The following is a 13,176-nucleotide window of genomic DNA, read 5'->3' as shown; positions in this document are numbered from 1 at the left end:
TCCTCCTCCTCCTCCTCCTCCTCCCTCCCTCCCTCCCTCCCTCCCTCCCTCCCTCCTCTCTCTCTCTCTCTCTCTCTCTCTCTCTCTCTCTCTTTCCTCTCTTCTCTAAACCTCGCTATCGCATTAGGTGGCTGGAGGCAGGAGCTAGGAAAAGCCGTCCTGGAGCTGGTATTAAAGGTAATTAGAGTCTTGTCTCTTTAATTTAAAACTCCCTAGTGTTTACTCATGAATCCAACCTTCTAAATGAAGCCAGCACTGCTAGAGTGGCAGATGGGGGTTCTGGGGATTGATTGATTACAACAAAAGCTGTGCCCTCTGAACCTGGCTGCAGCCAAATAAAACTGTTTCCTGCTATCTTCAGTGTCTTCCCTTGTCTGTCCCTACAACAAGGGGAGAGGGCCCGGGTCGCTGCCACCTCTGAATAAACAATATCTGCTATAGCAACTGTATCTTGCATCTTCTTCCACCTGCTGGGATCCTGAATCAGTTTCTTGATCGGCTTCCCCTTGACACAGAACTCTACTCTGAGATATACAACCAGCCTCAAATCCAGATTTCTTAGGCAATTCAGGAAAAATCATATAGCTAGTTAAAAGAAAAGAAAAGGTCTCCTGATTCCCAGTGGTATTCTTAGTAAACTTTCCCAGTCAGTATATTACCTTCTATTAAAAAAATACTAATTTTTAAATAAATCCTTGATGAATTAGTATTTTGCACTGGTAAACAAATTCTAATATTCAATTGAGAAAACTAAATCTAGATCTATTTTTCAATATAAACAAATTTTGAAAACCAAAATTTCTGAATGGCAAAAGGAAAAAGTAATATCTTGTCTAGGCATCAAACAAACATCATCTATGTATATTTAGTAAAGACTCAAAATCTGTGCCTAACGGTTTCCTAAAAGAAATGAAATTACTTTTCTAAGCAATGCCATACAATGTCAACGCTCTTCCATCATCGTCTGCTTCTACAAGTTTGTCCACAGTTTGTCCACAGAGACAAAAGGAACAGAGTCAAAATAGACTTGGCTTGTCTATGTATCTGAAAGTCTTCATGATTTCAACTTTTTTCAGAGAAAAAATATTTTAAAAATTAGAATTGTTGCTGAATATTGATTGGGGTGCTTTCTAATAAACTCCAACTCAAAATGTTTATACTACCAAACTAGTTAACTTTCCTTTTCCTGGCATTGCTAAATATCCCAGAGCCTACTAATTAATTTGATTGTTCCATTTTTCTGTCACTAAACAGAAGGAATTTTGAATAAATCTCCTACTCAGAGAATTTCACTCTGTAAAATTCATGGGATAATTGTAAAGACTAAATGTACAAAAAAGTTTGTTAAAATATAAAGCACTGTATGTATATATACATACTGACATATAAGATTTGAAGGTAGGTTTAGGGACATATAATTTCATTAAAGTTCAGGTAATGTCACTGCCATCCCTCTACTGTTTGTACTGAGAATACTACCAGTTCACTCCACAAGAGTAACCCTGCACTAGCCAATACTTACTGACAGAAGCACAGCACAAGGAGCAGGCCCCCACACTCATGAATGTGCTCCTGAGGAACACAAAAAGACAAAGGAGGCATTCCTGACCTTCTAGGAGGAATTATTTTCTCCTTGATCATTTGATGATTCCCCAAAGCCTCAGGAGCAAATTTATTTTTATATCTATAAAATGAAACAGCCGAGGCTTGCAACAAGTTCTTGGTAAGACCCAGAATCTCTATGAGATCATCACTGTCTGTTTCACATTCTGCCTTCTGCATGGACTCAGACAGACCATATGATGGATATTCAATATGATGACAGATTGGTTAATTAAGAAGTATTATTATAGAGAAGTTTTTTCTAAATATGACACAATTACTTTCTAAATCATTTGATGTTAGTTTCTTTTAACTTCAGTAGACAATATTTTGAAATTGTAGCAAAGATCTGCATGAAAATTCGTTACATCATTTTTAATCACTGAAACTACTAAAGTAGAAATTTATTTTCATTATTCATGTTCTCCTTTCTCATTCACACACATATGCATGCAACAAAGGAAAACAAATTTTTATTCCTAAATGATCTAGAAAATTCAGATAACGTGACTAGAGATAGAATATAAGGGCTAAACCCTGGCTCTATCATTTAGTAGTTGTACAACATTCTATAAGTCCATTAAATTCTCTGTGCCTTAATATTCTTTCTTTTTTTTTTAAAAAAAGGGGGGGATAATAGGGCTGAGGTTGTGGCTCAATGGTAGGGTGCTTGCCTAGCACATGTGAAGCACTGGGTTCAATTCTCAGCACCACATTAAAAAAATAAGTTATGTCCATCTACAACAACAACAAAGGATAATAATAACAATGCCTACTTCATTATACTGTTTAGAGGATTAAATAAATGAATACAAGTAATAACGTTCTTGCAACAGTGGCTGGCCTACAATTTCTATAGTAGTGTTGGCTATTTTTATTTTTTAATTAAGTTGAAAAGCCTCTAGTTATATAATTATTAAAATTACATTTAAACCACTTGAAGGTAAAACCTTGTATCCATTCTTCTTCCCATCCTCACCTACCAGGGGATTTCTACCACTGAGCGAATATTAAAAAGATAGTACACCATGATCAAGTGGGATTCATCCCAGGGATACAGGGTTGGTTCAACATACAGAAATCAATAAACATAATTCATCATATTAATTGACTTAAAAACAAGAATCATATGATCATCTCAATAAATGCAGAAAAAGCATTTGACAAAATACAGCACCCCTTCATGTTCAAAACACTAGAAAAACCAGGGATAGTAGGAACATATCTCAACATTGTAAAAGCTATATATGCTAAACCCAAGGCCAGCATCATTCAAAATGAAGAAAAATTGAAAGCATTCCCACTAAAAACTGGAACAAGACAAGGATGTCCTCTTTTGCCACTTCTATTCAACATCATCCTTAAAACTCTAGCCAGAGCAATTAAACAAAAGAAAGAAAATAAATGGATACAAATAGGTAAAGAAGAACTCAAACTATCACTATTTGATGATGACATGATTCTATACTTAGAAGATAAAAAATTCCACTAAAAACTTCTAGAACTGATAAATTAATTCAACAAAGTAGCAGGATATAAAATTAACACCCATAAATCAAATGCATTCCTATATATTAGTGATGAATCCACTAAAAAAGAAATTAGGAAAACTACTCCATTCATAATAGCCTCAAAAAAATAAAATACCTGGGAATCAATCTAACAAAAGAGGTGAAAGACCTCTACAATGAAAACTACAAAACACTAAAGAAAGAAATTGAAGAATCAGAAGATGGAAAGATCACCCATACTCCTGGATAGGCAGAATTAATGTTGTCAAAATGCTCATACCACCAAAAGTGTTATACAGATTTAATGCAATTCCTATTCAAACCCCAATGACATTCTTCAAAAACTAGAAAAAGTAATCATGAAATTCATCTGGAAATGTAAGAGACCCAGAATAGCTAAAGCAATCCTTAGCAAGAAGAGTGAAGCAGAAGGCATCACAATACCAGACTTAAACTATATTACAGAGCTATAGTAACAAAAACAGCATGATATTAGCACCAAAATAGGCTTATAGACCAGTGGTACAGAATAGAAGACACAGAGACAAATCCACATAAATATTGTTATCTCATACTAGACAGGGGTGCCAAAAACATTCACTGGAGAAAAGATAGCCTATTCAACAAATGGTGCTGGCAAAACTGGAAATCCATATGTATAAAAATGAAATTAAACCTCTATCTCTCACCCTGCACAAAAAAATCAACTCAAAGTAGATCAAAGACTTAGGCACTAGAAGAGAGACCCTGCACCTTATAGAAGAAAAAACAGGCCCAAATCTTCACCACATCGGCCTAGGATCTGACTTCCTTAACAAGACTCCTAAACAGTAAGAAGTAAAATCAAGAATCAATAAATAGGATGAATTCAAATTAAAAAGGTTCTTCTTAGCAAAGGAAACAAGAATAATGTGAGGAGAGAGCCTACAGATTAGGAGAAATCTTTACCACATGCACCTCTGATAAAGTATTAATCTCTAGGATATATAAAAAAATTTAATAGCAAAAAAATAATAATAATAACCCAATCAATAAATCAAATAAATGGGCTAAGGAACTGAACAAACACTTCACAGAAGAAGAAATACAATTGATCAACAAATACATGAAAAAGTGTTCAACATCTCTAGCAATTAGAAAAATGCAAATCAAAACTACTCTAAGATTTCATCTCATTCCTGTCATTCATCAAGAATACAGGCAACAATAAATGTTGGCAAGGATGTGGTGAAAAAGGTACACTCATACATTGCTAATGGGACTGCAAATTGGTGCAAACCACTATGGAAAGCCATATGGAGATTCCTCAGAAAATTTAGAATGGAACCACCATTTGACTCAGCCATCCCACTCCTTGGTTTATACCCAAAGGACTTAAAGTCAACATACTACAGTAATGTAGCCACATTGATGTTTACAGCAGCTCAATTCACAATAGCTACGAAGGGACCAACCTAGGTGTCCCTCAATAGATGAATGGGTAAAGAAAATGTGATATACATACTCATTGAAATACTACTCAGCTTTAAAGAATAGTGAAATTATGGCATTTGGCATTAAATGGTTGAGTTGGAGAATATCATGCTAAGTGAAATAAGCCAATCCCACAAAACCAAATGTTGAATGTTTTCTTTAATATGCAGATGCTAATTCACAATAAGGCAGGGGCACTAAGGAAGAATAGTATTACCTTAAATTAGGTAGAGGGAAGTGATGGAAGGGGAGGGGAAGGGATGTGGGGATAGGAAAGATAGTAGAATGAAACAGATATTATTACTGTATGTAGATATGTGACTATATGACCAATATAATTCTGCAACATGTATACTCAGAAAAATGAGAAATTACATCCCATCCATGTATGATATATTAAAGTTTATAAATACATTCTACTGTCATATATAACTAATTAAAACAAATAAAAAATTTAAAAAAAGAATTCAGCTGGAAAAAAGAGTATTAGACAATGGACAATAGTTCATATTAATATTTATAGGCTGAAGACTTTTTCCCATTCAGAACAATTTCACTATTAGCCTTAAACCTCAGCAACAATCTCAATAGGTCAAACCATAAATCTATTTTCTAGAGAGAGGAACAAGTCTGCCTCTTGATCAGGTCAGTCAATAAATTAATGGCTATGGTGGTGTTCTGGAAAGGGAGGTAGACTCCGATGAAGAAGAACAATTTGAGACTTACCCACAGGCCTGGTCCTTGCAGGCACTGGTAAAACAAAAAAGGAACCATTAAATTTGAAGTGGGTCCTAAAGTAGGAATTACACATCTACATTGTCAAACATGAATTTGGGTATGGGGTGGCGGGGGGAGACCCTCACCTGCTTATGGTTTCCTTTGTGTAAGATAATTTCTAAGGAAAACAAAGATATAAAAATGAGTGAGATAACAATAGTTATAAAGCAGAAAATAAAACTTATTCCATAATGAACTCTAATACCCAAACATGGTAGAATGTATGTTATGATGCTCCATGGTTAGGCAGACAGTGAGAACAAGTACTGATAATGCCAAATTGGTCTGGTGACTGTGAGAACATCCCAATACTCAGTCTCTGTTTATGTGCCCAATAGTTTCTGTGCTCTCTCTTAATGGGCCTGGATTAAGTCTTTACCTGCTAATCATTCCAAAAATGTCTGTAAGTTATCGAGATGGGTAGAGTTTTCTTTTCCTTCCTTCCTTCCTTCCTTCCTTCCTTCCTTCCTTCCTTCCTTCCTTCCTTCCTTCCTTCCTCTCTCTCTTCCCTCTCTTCTCTCTCTCTCTCTCTCTCTCTCTCTCTCTTTTGGTATAGATTGAATTCAGGGACACTTGACCACTGAGCAACATCCCCAGCCCTATTTTGTATTTTATTTAGAGACAGGGTCTCACTGAATTGCCTAGCTCCTCACCATTGCTGAGGCTGGCTTTGAACTCACGATCCTCCTGTCTCAGCCTCCCAAGATGCTGGGATTACAGGCATACACCACCATGCCCAGCTCGAGATGGGTAGAGTTTCACATTAACCTGCCATAAACTTATAATAAAAGAATTTTGTGATCTAATGAATTTATAATAATACCCACCCTATAATAACACAAACATGTAGATTGAATAACTGATAAATCTGTTTCTCCAGAATCTAGACAAAGAGACAAATCAGTAATTAGGTTATTCCTCAGGGGGTCTTCTAAATCAAATTGTCACCAAATTTCTTCTAATTTAGTTTTATTTTGAGACCAATATGATAAAAAGAACACTAACTTAGAATCAGAACACTAATTTAATTTCAAGTTTCAGTTTCACCCTCCCTAGCAATACATCAAATCTCCAAATCTTTCTGGTGCCAGGCATTAGTTTTCTTGTCTGTAAAATGGAAAGGCTATTAACCTACTTATAATGATATGAATAAACAACTCACTCTTGCCCTTCCTCTACAGATTCCCAGAATAATCTCAGCCACTCTTGAGGTTACAATTACTACCTCAGGTCTGGTGATTCCTATAGCTATATGTAGGACCTGGACCATTCTCCTTGGCTTCATAGCTAAATATCAAGCAATTCATATTTCACGCAGACAGCTCAAATAAACACATTTAAATTAAACCCATTCTCCCTGTTACATCTACACATAATTTTAAAACACAAAAATCTACATGCCTTCAAAATATTTATGACACAACAAAATGTGTCTTTACCCATGTTTATCAGATCACTCTTTTCTCGACAGCTTATGCCCACTGAATGAGATCATCAGTCTGTGAGATCAAATATTAAAGAAGATAATAGAATGCCTTTACTAGAAATAAAAGTTCAAAAATAGAATATAATTTACTTTACCACTCTAAGTTGTACTAATATGATTTGATTAGATCCAAATAAAAATAGCTATTATTTACATAATTTTCAGCCCTTCCAAGTACATAATACAACTAGTATTTGAAATAATATTCATGAAGTATAAATAATATCAGGAAAAAGACATTTTAGCTATTGCTTATAAACTTTTATTTTAGCAAATTATCTATTGCATATTACTATATCATGGGAATGTAAAAATTAACATATGACATAATCCTTGCCTTCTGATTTATAGTCTAGTTCAGTCAAATATACAACTGGTAATAATTAAATGTAAGAACTACAACATCAAGAAAAAGTAAAGAATGGTGGGAACTCAGGAGACTAGAAGAGCTAAATCTGCTATACTAAGGGTTGTTTTTTTCACAGGGGAGGTTATACCTGAGCTGAGGACATATAGGACTTGGACAAAGAGATATAGGAGTCATTAGAGAGCATGAACAATTTGCCACATTTGTCTGCAGTTTAATTTTCTCGTTCTAAATACATGTGCAATAGGTATATGAAAAGGGAAAAGTAGGAAGGTAATTTGTCAGTATGCATGTTTATTTATATTTTGCTAAGAAGAAACTAAAGGAAAACAATTAATGAGAAAGGAAAATAAGTAAGCAAATAATTAATAAGAATCATATGTATGCTTCACTAAATGTTTATTCAATGGACTATATCCTATGTTTTAATTGAAATCATTGGTATTCACACTAATAATCACATAATATTTCAAAAATATTTGACTCTTGTGTCAAATATTTGTGGGTTGTTTTTCCATGGTAGAGTGCTTGCCTAACACGTGTGAGGCACTGGGTTCGATTCTCAGCACCACATATAAATAAATAAATTAAATAATGGTTCATCAACAACTAAAAAAAAATGTAAAAAAAATTGACTCTCACAAATTCATACTTTTTTACTAAGCTTTTGTTGACTATTCCAACTATTTACATTTATAAACAAAGCTGGGGCTATTGTTTGAGTCAGCAATGTTTGTTATAAAGGCAAGATAAAAGACTGGGATGAAAGACTAAGCTACACCCCAGGCAGCTCATTAGGACAGCCCCATTCAACAACAACAACAAAATAATATGGGGTTTTGTCACTCGCTCTTCGTTCCTCAGAACTTAGCTGTGCACTGTGTGCTTCTATGAAGGTGCAACAATTCCTCCCCTCCTTGCGACACTTACCTTCATGATTAAGTTTCTGTGTTCCACAGACTGACTAAAATTGGTGCCTATTTCAAACACACTTGTGATTCCATCCTCACACAAATTCATCCAGTAATGATATTCCTCACGCCCAGGAAGTCGATCCCAAAAAGTCCTGAAGGCTTCCCAGACAGCTTCCTGACACACTGGAAAATCAATAAAAGAGAATAAAATCATGGCATTTGCAGGTAACTGGATGGTGTTGGAGAAGATAATGCTAAGTGAATTTAGCCAAGCCCAAGAAAACAAATGCCGAATGTTTTCTCTGATATAAGGAGACTGACTCAGTGGGGTAGGGAGGGGGAGCTTGGGAGGAATAGAGAAACTCTAGATAGGGCAGAGGGATAGGAAGGGAAGGGAGGGGGCAGGGGGTTAGCAAAAATGGTGGAATGTGATAGACATCATTATCCAAAGTACATGTATGAAGACATGAATTGATGTCAACATACTTTATATACAACCAGAGATATGAAAAATTGTGCTGTATATGTGTAATAAGAATTGTAATACATTCCGCTGTCATTTATTTTTAAAAAATCAATTAAAAAACAAACAAAAAATTAGTAAATTTTTTAAAAAGTAAGTTAAAAAAATATTTCTTTTAGTTGTCGATGGACCATTATTTTATTTATTCATTTATATGTGGTGCTGAGAATTGAACCCAGTGCCTCACACATGTTAGGCAAGCACTCTACCACTAAGACACAACCCCAGCCCGAGAGTCAAGTGTAAGCAAAAATAAAAAAGTTGTGGTTGGGAATAAATAAATACATAAATAAATAAATAAGGAGTAATGAAAACACCTGAGAGCTTAGAGGAAATTGAAAATATTTCATAAAATCAAAAAGAGGATGTTAATCTGGAGTTATCACTTTTTAAAAAAAATATTTTTTTTAGTTGTCAATGGACATTTATTTTTATTTCTTTTATATGTGGTGCCGAGAATCAAACCTTTTGCCTCACACATGCTAGGCAAGTGCTCTACTACTGAGCTACAACCCCAGCCCCAATTACTCTTAAGCTACTATATTTCACATCTAAGAAGGAAAGATAATAATGAGTCCTTATTTATACTTAAAAGTACAACAAAATTCAGCAGTTGTGCTCCTTGGTATTTGCCTAAATGAACTGAAAACTTATGCTCTCACAAAAACCTGCACACAAATGTTTAAAGTAGCCTCATTTAGCCCTTTTGCGGCCATCGCTGAAGCGGCAGCGGCCAAAATAAAGTTCAATCCTTTTGTGACTTCTGACCGAAGCCAAGAACCGCAAAAGGCATTTCAATGCACCTTCACACATTCGCAGGAAGATTATGTCTTCCCCTCTTTCCAAAGAGCTGAGACAAAAGTACAATGTTCGATCTATGCCCATCCGAAAGGATAATGAAGTTCAGGTTGTGCGAGGACATTATAAAGGTCAGCAGATTGGCAAAGTCGTCCAGGTTTACCGGAAGAAATATGTCATCTATATTGAACGGGTTCAGCGGGAAAAGGCTAATGGCACAACTGTCCATATGGGCATTCACCCCAGCAAGGTGGTTATCACCAGGCTAAAATTGGACAAAGACCGAAAAAAGATCCTGGAACGGAAGGCCAAGTCTCACCAAGTAGGAAAGGAAAAGGGCAAATATAAAGAAGAAACAATTGAGAAGATTCAGGAATAAAATAACCATATTTACAATTTGCATTAAAAACGCTAAAATGAAAAAAAAAATAAAGTAGCCTCATTTATAATTGCCAAAACTTGGAGATGATGAAGATTTCCTTTAACAGGTGAGTGGACAAACAAAGTTTAGTACACCATTTCATAGAATATTGTTCTGTGATTAAAAAGAAATGAACTTTCAAGCCATGAAAGGACATTTAAAAACTTAAATGTGGGGCTGGGGCTGGGGCCCAGCATGTGTGAGGCATTGGGTTCAATTCTCAGCAACACATAAAAATAAATAAATAAAATAAAGGTCTATCAACAACTAAAAAAAAATAAAAAACTTAAATGTGTATTACCAAGTGAAAGAAGCTAATCTGAAATGGCTGTATACTATATGATTCCAATGACATTCTGGAAAAGGTAAAACTATGAAGACAATAAAACAATCAGTGGTTGCCAGGGGTTGGGGGAGAGGGAGAGATGAATAGTTAGAGCACAGAAGATTTTTTAAGACAATGAAATTACTCTGTATAACACTATAATTGTGCATTCATATTACTACAATTTTGTCAAAACCCATTGAAAATACACCACAAAGAATAAATCCTAATTTAAACTGCAAACTTTACTTAATAATAATGTATCAACATAGGCAAGAGAGTTCTAACAAATGTAGTATCCTGATATAAAATATTAATGCTGGGAGTTTGAGGAGGTATTCTCTCTGGGCATTCTGATCATTTTTTTCTCTAAACCTAAAACCACTCAAAAAATAATGTGCATTAATTTTAAAATATACAGGAGGACCAAAAAAGAAAAAAAGAATATTCAGGAGAAATATATTATTGCATTAAGACAAAAATAATTGAATTCATCAGCTAAGTTATTTCAAAGATTTGAAACTGAAAGGCTGTCAAACAGGGCATTTGCCTAGTTTGTATAGTACTGGGTATATTGCTATTCTGCAACCATTCAGAGGTGTAGATCACTCAAGGCAATGAACAGACTGAAATGAGAGGGAAGAGAAGGACAGTGGTAAGGGAGAAAATATGTAGCAGATATCAAGGAAATTATTTTTCATTACAAGAAGATTGAGTACTCATCAGACAGCATATTTAGGTGGAGTCTCTGGACTCACAGAGTCCTCACAGAGTCCTAGCCCTAGTTTCACCATGCACTATAGTTGGATAACCATGAGTAACTTTTGCCGATTCAAAGCATCCATATACACATCTTTTTTTAATAGAATGAATAATTACTACCTTACCTTATCTGTAAAAGTATTTTGTAAATTGAGAAGGGCTACATGGTTATCACATTATTATATTTAAATATCTCTTATCCAAAATGCTTGGTACCAAAAGTATTTCTAGTATTTTTTTCATAATTTTGGAATATTTTCATATATGTAATGAGATAATTTGGGTATGGGACCCAAAATTAAACACAAAAAATCATTTCTGTTTCTCATATACCTTATACACATAGACTGAAGCTGATTTTATATGATACTTTTAATGTGCCTGCATCTTGACTACAACCTGACATATGAGGTCAGGTTTTGAAGTTTCCTTTTGTGTCATAATGTTAGCTCTTAAAAAGTTTAAAATTTTGGAGAATTTCAGATTTCCGATTTTCAGATTAGAGATGCTTAACCTGTGTTATGTTAGATTCTGGTTGTCTGACAGTTGATTGATGGAACAAGACAGTCTAAGCCCTCCCTATCCTCCCCCCAAAAAACCCCCCACCAACTCTTCAACTTTAACACACTATAAAACATATAAACCTTTGGCTACAAACAATTTATCATTCATTGAACTAACTGCATCCTTATTATGGCTATTTAAAACTTTTTAACCAATCAGCACACAGAAGAGGTCAGCAGGAACTGAACGAGGCAGAGCTAACCAACCTATAGATTATAGTCTTTCCTCTCCTCTTAAAACTTCCAAACAGGGCTGAGTTGTAGCTCAATGATAGAGTGCTTGCCTCGCACACCTAAGGCCCAGGTTTAATCCTCAGCACCACATAAAAATAAACAAATAAAAATAAGGATATTGTATCCATCTGCAACTATTAAAAAAAAAATCCAAGCAGAGGTTGCTGTGGGTTCTCTACTTGGACCTACCATAGCATAGCTGGGATCTCTGCAACTCAACAATGAGGCTTTCCATGACCCAGGGAACATGGCGGAGTAGAAGAGCTTGCTTTCCAAGCTGCTCCTTGGCGTGAGACCAGAAAAGAGGATAAACAGCTTCACAGTAGGGTGGGTGAAAGAAGGATTTTACTGGGATTTCATACTGGACTCTCAGAACAGCTTATGAACTCAGAAGGTTGTATAGGTTGTAGATAATAAAATAAAAGAAGAAAGCCCTCAGCCCACACCCACACCTGCAGGAGATGATCCGCACTGGACAAAGTGGGGAGTGAGACTATGAGAACTCGCATTTCAGATGGTACTATGGTGTGTCTTGGTATGGAGAAATCAGAGATCAAGGATCAGATCTGGTGAACTGATCCAGAGGACGTACTACACTATACTTGCATGTGGTAAAGACACCACTCATCTCCCAGTTGTGTGTGGAGAGCCAAGGGAAGAGCCATCTTTTCACTATGCTAAGGACACCAGTGGCTGTAGGAGTGAGTTTAGGAGCCCATATCTGGAAAGCCAAGTTGGGTCCAAAATGCAGAACTGGCAGACACCTGCCACACAACTCATAGTGAACCCTAGGAAACCAGGAGAAAATTAAGCATAGAGGGTGTATTAACCAGGAGAATAAGGGGAGTAGAGACCTGAGAGATCCCAGGTCCCTCCCTCTCTTTGAGTCTGGCAGCTCTCAGAACCAGCTGGGGCAGGTCAGGATTTGACTAGGTATCCAGGAATGACTGTGATTGGGGACTGAGCCCAGGAGGCCAGGAAGGGCAGGATCCATGGGTGGAGAAGGGGGCAAAGGATTGGCTCCTCTGAGGTATGAGTGCAACTCAGGGTAGACTCCAGGGGTACAGTCTCCAAGTATGGATCAGCAGTTTCTGGGCCCTGGAGGTACACTGATTTAAAATCTTCAGACCAATCGGCACTCCAGGAAGCACCCTGTGCCTACCTAGAACTAACCCCTGTCTTCAGGAGGTCTGTCTCTGGGAACTCCTCTTACAGAAGTCTACAGTGATTCCACCCTGAGAGTAGAGCAGATAACACACTCCAACCCTCTCCACCTCGTACTGCTGAGAAGGGAACTGAGAATTTTTGAACTCCAAGTAGCAACTTGACAAACAACACAAACAGAGGAAGGATTTGACAACCTGAGGCCCCTATTCAAACATACAATACATACTTCAAGGAAAAAAAATGAAAAGACATT

General features: G+C 36.2%; 1 protein-coding gene across 1 annotated transcript in view; it reads right to left on the bottom strand.

Moving 5' to 3' along the window:
• Positions 1 to 13,176, bottom strand: part of Impg2 (interphotoreceptor matrix proteoglycan 2) — a 93,391-nt gene that overhangs the window by 62,313 nt on the left and 17,902 nt on the right. Inside the window, exons 3-5 of the mRNA XM_048803404.1 lie at positions 8,147 to 8,313; positions 5,450 to 5,481; positions 5,313 to 5,336 (exon numbers count right to left, since the gene is read on the bottom strand). Of these exons, the coding sequence (XP_048659361.1) occupies positions 5,313 to 5,336; positions 5,450 to 5,481; positions 8,147 to 8,313 (223 nt within the window). The remainder of the gene's footprint in view (positions 1 to 5,312; positions 5,337 to 5,449; positions 5,482 to 8,146; positions 8,314 to 13,176) is intronic.

This window comes from Marmota marmota, unplaced genomic scaffold, assembly GCF_001458135.2.
Source record: "Marmota marmota marmota unplaced genomic scaffold, marMar, whole genome shotgun sequence".
Taxonomy (NCBI): domain Eukaryota; kingdom Metazoa; phylum Chordata; class Mammalia; order Rodentia; family Sciuridae; genus Marmota; species Marmota marmota.
Note: the sequence above shows the minus strand (reverse complement) of the source record. Positions and strands in the feature narration are given on the sequence as shown.